Source organism: Amblyomma americanum, chromosome 3, assembly GCF_052857255.1.
Source record: "Amblyomma americanum isolate KBUSLIRL-KWMA chromosome 3, ASM5285725v1, whole genome shotgun sequence".
Classification (NCBI taxonomy): domain Eukaryota; kingdom Metazoa; phylum Arthropoda; class Arachnida; order Ixodida; family Ixodidae; genus Amblyomma; species Amblyomma americanum.
This window is the reverse complement of record NC_135499.1, coordinates 10,744,350-10,752,117: the sequence shown is the minus strand read 5'-3', so window position 1 is coordinate 10,752,117 and position 7,768 is coordinate 10,744,350. Positions and strand designations below refer to the sequence as shown.

Below are 7,768 nucleotides of genomic sequence, written 5' to 3'. Positions count from 1 at the left end.
TGCGGAAATCTAAGAATATTACGTCAGTTTGTTTTCCTTCGTTTATGGCTTCTGCAAAATCATGAATTGTTTGTATTAGCTGTGTACATGTCGAATATCCTTTCCTGAAACCATGTTGAGCTTTCGATATTACGTTATGTTCTTCAAGAAAGGTAGATAAATGTTTATGAATAATGTGCTCAAGTATCTTACACGCTGTGGAAGTAAGTGAAATAGGGCGATAGCTTTGCACCTGTGTTTTGTCACCAGTTTTATGTAAAGGTTTAACTCTGGCAACTCGCCAGTCATCGGGTAGGGCGCCTTCCTCTATAGACCTTCTAAAAATGACACATAAATACTTGGAGCACCATTGCGCGTACTGCTTCAGAAAGGCATTTGGGATGTCGTCTGGGCCAAACGATTTCTTAACATCAAGATTTAGAAGCAAATTGAACACTCCATTTTCAGATATGGTAACATCAGGTATAGGGGGTAAAGACAGACTGAAAGATGGGAGATGACCATTGTCTGCAGTAAAAACAGTTTTAAAGTGGTTATTAAAGGCTACACAGGCTGCATTATCATCGCGAATACATTTTCCATCTATTACAAACATGTCGGCACTGCGGGAACTCGGGGTAATCGTCCTCCAGAATTTTTCAGGAGATTTTTTAATAAATGATGGGAGTTGGACACCAAAATATCTTTCTTTGTCAAGCAAAGTCTGATCTTTTAATTGTTGTGACACCTCCTCAATAACACGGACTATGGAAGGGGTGGCTGATCTCGCTCGCTTTTTAAGACGTTTTAGTCGACGTTGCAAGTGCAGCGTCTCTCTGCTGATCCAAGGGTTGCGGCTACAAGACTGCTTAGATATCTTCGGCACGAAACACCGGATACATTCATGAACCATGTTCTTGAAGATGAGCCACAAGTCATTAATACTGCAAGGATTCGTTTGGAAATCGTCATAACGAAGGTCAAGAATGTCAATGATGGACTCATTATCTGCTCGTGAAAAATTTGGGAAGGAATGAAGAGCATCTTCATGCTTTAAAGAAATATCATTTAGTGACAATAAAACTGCCTTATGATCTGATATACCAGTAGCAACATCACAAGAGATGTTTTCCGTAATGTTGCCACTTAAAAAGAAGAGATCTAGGATGGACATCGAACCGTGCTGTATTCTTGTAGGCTCATTTACAACTTGCAGCAGATCAAAGTTTAAGGCAATGTCCAGCATTTCGTTTTCCATCAAATTACAGGACTGTGAAGAAAAAGTGCACCAATCAATATTCGGGAAATTGAAATCACCAGTCATAATTATTCTGTCTCCCGGTTTTACATGACACTGGATATACTCTTTTAAATGGTGCAAGACAGGGACAGGAGAGTTAGGGGGCCTGTAAATGGCGCCTAGTAAATACTTGATGTTATCAGCATAAACTTTGCAGAATATGCCCTCGACTCCGGTGACATCAGGTAATCTTATAAGTTGTAGAGATGCTTTGTATAGTATCGCAACTCCCCCACCTCTTCTGTCACGATCTTTTCGAAAGACCTGGTAGTTATTTGGAACAAATTCACTGTCATATATATCTTCACTTAACCACGTCTCAGTTAGCACTACTACATCAGGGTCATGCGTAAGTAAAAGGCCTTCCAACTCAACGACTTTATTAACAACACTGCGACAGTTAGTATTTAAAACTCGAAAACAACCTTTTTTAGTTTTGTTCTGTCAGGTGTGCTTGGTAATCCTGTAATGCTTGTTTTTAGTTTTGTCCCAGGCAAATAAAGTCCCGTTCACACTTAATTTATCGAAGAATAACTTGACCTTCGCACCGTTCGACCTTTCCTCTGCAGAGCTTTCCCATAGTTTTTGCCTTATCTGACGAACGCCAAGAGAAAAATCCTCTGAAATCGATATTTCAGAGCCCTTGAGTTTGGGACAGGCTTTCATTATCGATACTTTTTCACGGTAGTCTAAAAATTTCACAATTACTGGACGATCACCATCTTTCTTCTTTCCCAGCCTATGACAGCGTTCAATTCCACTAATGGTTAAATCAAGCTTTTCAAGAAACACACTTTCTTTTATCTTCTTGATAAGATCATCAAATGTTTCAGAGCTCTCTTCTTTAACACCATAAATTATCAGATTATTTCTTCGACTCCGGTTTTCTAACTCATCAACCTTATTCAAGAGGCTGGAAACATTTTGTTCTAGTTCAGCTATAGTTGATTTCAGGGCATTTACCTCTGTCTTCAATGTACCAAGAGAAGCCATTTGAGTTTCTATGCCACTTATTCGTTCATGTAAGCTAGCTACATTTTTTTCAAGTTTTTCTTGTCTAGTCAGGACATTGTTTATTGAAGTAGTTATGTTATTTTGCCCCAAGAGAAGTTGTTGCAACATTTCCTGGTCTGTAGGCCCCGGATTCGACTCAATGTCACCACAGATCAAAAGGCTTATTTTGAAAGAAACAGCAGAGACAACACTTTGTAAGCCAATTGGGCATGGCAGCAGCAATAGAAAACGGTCATCACTGCGAAAACACCTCATTCGAGAATAATCACTAACCTGCACGATAAAGCAGAACTGATTGAGCATCATGTCCGATGTGCTGCTGCCTAGCCCACTGGTTGAGATGGCCGGGGGACAGCTTCTTATAGCCGCAGGTATGTCCACGTGACTTGACGTCACCGATGAGGTGGCAGAAGGTGAAACGAAGAAAGGCTGGACGATCTCGATGACGGGGCAACGGCTGGCTCGTGCGAATGACTTGATGTCTGGTTGATACGGAAGAGCAGCAGTAAATCCTTCTTCAGCGCAACCAAGGGAAGGCTGAACTTGAAGAAAGAGCGCCAAGGCCTGCACGATAAAGCAGAACTGATTGAGCATCATGTCCGATGTGCTGCTGCCTAGCCCACTGGTTGAGATGGCCGGGGGACAGCTTCTTATAGCCGCAGGTATGTCCACGTGACTTGACGTCACCGATGAGGTGGCAGAAGGTGAAACGAAGAAAGGCTGGACGATCTCGATGACGGGGCAACGGCTGGCTCGTGCGAATGACTTGATGTCTGGTTGATACGGAAGAGCAGCAGTAAATCCTTCTTCAGCGCAACCAAGGGAAGGCTGAACTTGAAGAAAGAGCGCCAAGGCCTGCACGATAAAGCAGAACTGATTGAGCATCATGTCCGATGTGCTGCTGCCTAGCCCACTGGTTGAGATGGCCGGGGGACAGCTTCTTATAGCCGCAGGTATGTCCACGTGACTTGACGTCACCGATGAGGTGGCAGAAGGTGAAACGAAGAAAGGCTGGACGATCTCGATGACGGGGCAACGGCTGGCTCGTGCGAATGACTTGATGTCTGGTTGATACGGAAGAGCAGCAGTAAATCCTTCTTCAGCGCAACCAAGGGAAGGCTGAACTTGAAGAAAGAGCGCCAAGGCCTGCACGATAAAGCAGAACTGATTGAGCATCATGTCCGATGTGCTGCTGCCTAGCCCACTGCTTGAGATGGCCGGGGGACAGCTTCTTATAGCCGCAGGTATGTCCACGTGACTTGACGTCACCGATGAGGTGGCAGAAGGTGAAACGAAGAAAGGCTGGACGATCTCGATGACGGGGCAACGGCTGGCTCGTGCGAATGACTTGATGTCTGGTTGATACGGAAGAGCAGCAGTAAATCCTTCTTCAGCGCAACCAAGGGAAGGCTGAACTTGAAGAAAGAGCGCCAAGGCCTGCACGATAAAGCAGAACTGATTGAGCATCATGTCCGATGTGCTGCTGCCTAGCCCACTGGTTGAGATGGCCGGGGGACAGCTTCTTATAGCCGCAGGTATGTCCACGTGACTTGACGTCACCGATGAGGTGGCAGAAGGTGAAATGAAGAAAGGCTGGACGATCTCGATGACGGGGCAACGGCTGGCTCGTGCGAATGACTTGATGTCTGGTTGATACGGAAGAGCAGCAGTAAATCCTTCTTCAGCGCAACCAAGGGAAGGCTGAACTTGAAGAAAGAGCGCCAAGGCCTGCACGATAAAGCAGAACTGATTGAGCATCATGTCCGATGTGCTGCTGCCTAGCCCACTGCAGGGGCTTGGAAACATGGATGAACAAGGAACGATGCTTAGCCGCAGGTTAGGTGACCGCAAACACTGCTGCAATGAAGCTGGCGGTCTGGAGGTGACGGCTTTTAAGCCTAGAAGCAGGATGCTTGCGAAGACGCTACAGCGAAGGCATAGTTCCGTGGTATACGTATCAATGGAGATAGCGTAGTACCACCCCGTTCACACGAGGCAGGAATAAGACCAGCTTGGAATCACCAGAAAGACGCTTGGCAGGCACTTTGGGATCTGGAGGGGCTTCGAAACCTGGGTGAACAAGGAACGATGCTTAGCGGCAGGTTCGATGACTGCAACCACTGCTGCAATGAAGCTGGCGGTCTGGAGGTGACGGCTATTAAGTCTAGAAGAAGGATGCTTGCGCATGCGCAACAGCGAAGGCACGGTTCCGTGGTATACATATCAATGAAGATGGCGTTGTCCCGCCCCGTTGATACCAGGCTGGAATCAGACCAGCTTGGAATCACTAGGCAGACGCTTGGCAGGCACTCTTGGATTCGCAGCAGCTTGGAAACGGGTGAACAAGGAACGATACTTAGCGGCAGGTTCGATGACTGCAACCACTGCTGCAGAGAAGCTGGGGATCTCGAGGTGACGGCTTTTAAGGCTAGAAGAATGATACTTGCGCAGGCGCTACAGCGAAGGCACGGTTCCGTGGTATACGTACCAATGAAGATAGCGTAGTGCCACCCCGTTTACACGAGGCAGGAATCAGAGCAGCTTGGAATCACCAAGAAGACGCTTGGCAGGCACTTTGGGATCTACAGGGGCTTGGAAACCTGGGTGAACAAGGAACGATGCTTAGCGGCAGGTTTGATGACTGGCACCACTGCTGCAGAGAAGCAGGGGGTCTGGAGGTGACGGCTTTTAAGGCTTGAAGAAGGATGGTTGCGCAGGCGCTACAGCGAAGCCACGGTTCCGTGGTATACGTATCAATGAAGATAGCGTAGTAAGCCTCGTCGACACGAGGCAGGAATCACACCAGCTTGGAATCACCAGATAGACGCTTGGCAGGCACGTTGGGATCTGCAGGGGCTTGGAAACCTGGGTGAACAAAGAACGATGCTTGGCGGCAGGTTCGGTGACTGCAACCACTGCTGCAGTGAAGATGGGGGTCTCGAGGTGACGGCTTTTAAGGCTAGAAGAAGGATGCTTGCGAAGGCGCTACAGCGAAGGCATGGTTCCGTGGTATACGTCTCAATGGAGATAGCGTAGTACCGCCCCGTTCGCACGAGGCAGGATTAAGACCAGCATGGAATCACCAGAAAGACGCTTGGCAGGCATTTTGGGATCTGGAGGGGCTTCGAAACCTGGGTGAACAAGGAACGATGCTTAGCGGCAGGTCCGATGACTGCAACCACTGCTGCAATGAAGCTGGGGGTCTCCAGGTGACGGCTTTTAAGGCTAGAAGAAGGATGCTTGCGCATGCGCTACAGCGAAGGCACGGTTCCGTGGTATACGTATCAATGAAGATGGCGTAGTACCGCCCCGTTGACACCAGGCAGGAATCAGACCAGCTTGGAATCACTAGGCAGACGCTTGGCAGGCACTCTTGGATTCGCAGCAGATTGGAAACTTGGGTGAACAAGGAACGATACTTAGCGGTATGTTCGATGCCTGCAACCACGGCTGCAATGAAGCTGGGGGTCTCGAGGTGACAGCTTCTAAGGCTAGAAGAAGGATGCTTGCGCAGGCGCTACAGTGAAGGCACGGTTCCGTGGTATACATATCAATGAAGAAAGCGTAGTACCGCCCCGTGGACACGAGGCAGGAATCAGACAAGCTTGGAATCACCAGGAATACGCTTGGCAGGCACTCTGGGATCTGCAGGGGCTTGGAAACCTGTGTGAACAAGGCACGATGCTTACCGGCAGGTTCGATGACTGCAACCACTGCTGCAATGAAGCTGGGGGTCTCGAGGTGACGGCTTTTAAGGCTAGAAGAAGGATGCTTGCGAAGGCGCTACAGAGAAGCCACGGCTCCGTGGTATACGTATCAATAAAGATAGCGTAGTACCACCCCGTTCACACGAGGCCGGAATCACATCAGCTTGGAATCACCAGATAGACGCTTGGCAGGCACGTTGGGATCTGCAGGGGCTTGGAAACCTGGGTGAACAAAGAACGATGCTTGGCGGCAGGTTCGGTGACTGCAACCACTGCTGCAATGAAGCTGGCGGTCTGGAGGTGACGGCTATTAAGTCTAGAAGAAGGATGCTTGCGCATGCGCTACAGCGAAGGCACGGTTCTGTGGTATACGTATCAATGAAGATGGCGTAGTCCCGCCCCGTTGATACCAGGCAGGAATCAGACCAGCTTGGAATCACAAGGCAGACGCTTGGCAGGCACTCTTGGATTCGCAGCAGCTTGGAAACGGGTAAACAAGGAACGATACTTAGCGGCAGGTTCGATGACTGCAACCACTGCTGCAGAGAAGCTGGGGGTCTCGAGGTGACGGCTTTTAAGGCTAGAAGAATGATTCTTGCGCAGGCGCTACAGCGAAGGCACGGTTCCGTGGTATACGTACCAATGAAGATAGCGTAGTGCCACCCCGTTTACACGGGGCAGGAATCAGACCAGCTTGGAGTCACCAAGAAGACGCTTGGCAGGCACTTTGGGATCTGCAGGGGCTTGGAAACCTGGGTGAACAAGGAACGATGCTTAGCGGCAGGTTTGATGACTGACACCACTGCTGCAGTGAAGCTGGGGGTCTCGAGGTGACGGCTTTTAAGGCTAGAAGAAGGATGGTTGCGCAGGCGCCACAGCGAGGGCACGGTTTCGTGGTATACGTATCAATGAAGATAGCGTAGTGCCACCCCGTTTACACGAGGCAGGAATCAGACCAGCTTGGAATCACCAGTAAGACGCTTGGCAGGCACTTTGGGATCTGCAGTGGCTTGGAAACCTGGGTGATCAAGGAACGATGCTTAGCGGCAGGTTTGATGACTGCGACATCTGCTGCAATGAAGCTGGGGGTCTCGAGGTGACGGCTTTTAAGGCTAGAAGAAGGATGCTTGCGAAGGCGCTACAGCGAAGGCATGGTTCCGTGGTATACGTATTAATGGAAATACCGTAGTACCGCCCCGTTCGCACGAGGCAGGATTAAGACCAGCTTGGAATCACCAGAAAGACGCTTGGCAGGCATTTTGGGATCTGGAGGGGCATCGAAACCTGGGTGAACAAGGAACGATGCTTAGCGGCAGGTTCGATGACTGCAACCACTGCTGCAATGAAGCTATGGGTCTCGAGGTGACGGCTTTTAAGGCTAGAAGAAGGATGCTTCAGCATGCGCTACACCGAAGGCACGGTTCCGTGGTATACGTATCAATGAAGATGGCGTAGTACCGCCCCGTTGACACGAGGCAGGAATAAGACCAGCTTGGAATCACCAGAAAGACGCTTGGCAGGCACTTTGGGATCTGCAGGGGCATGGAAACATGGATGAACAAGAAAAGATGCCTAGCGTCAGGTTAGGTGACCGCAACCACTGCTGCAAAGAAGCTGAGGGTCTCGAGGTGACGGCTTTTAAGGCTAGAAGAAGGATGCTTGCGGGGGCGATACAGCGAATGCACGGTTCCGTGCTATACGTATCAATGAAGATAGCGTAGTACCGCCACGTTGACACGAGGCAGGAATCAGTCCAGCTTGGAATCGC

General features: G+C 49.1%; 1 protein-coding gene across 1 annotated transcript; it reads right to left on the bottom strand.

The window, feature by feature from the left end:
• Positions 1 to 917: 917 nt before the first annotated feature.
• On the bottom strand, positions 918 to 3,796 carry LOC144123299 (uncharacterized). Its single transcript, XM_077656152.1, has 3 exons — positions 3,533 to 3,796; positions 2,567 to 3,463; positions 918 to 923 (listed from the first exon to the last, which is right to left on the bottom strand). Exons 1-3 carry the CDS (start codon positions 3,761 to 3,763, stop codon positions 918 to 920), a joined length of 1,134 nt encoding a protein of 377 aa, XP_077512278.1. The 5' UTR covers positions 3,764 to 3,796.
• Positions 3,797 to 7,768: the final 3,972 nt, after the last annotated feature.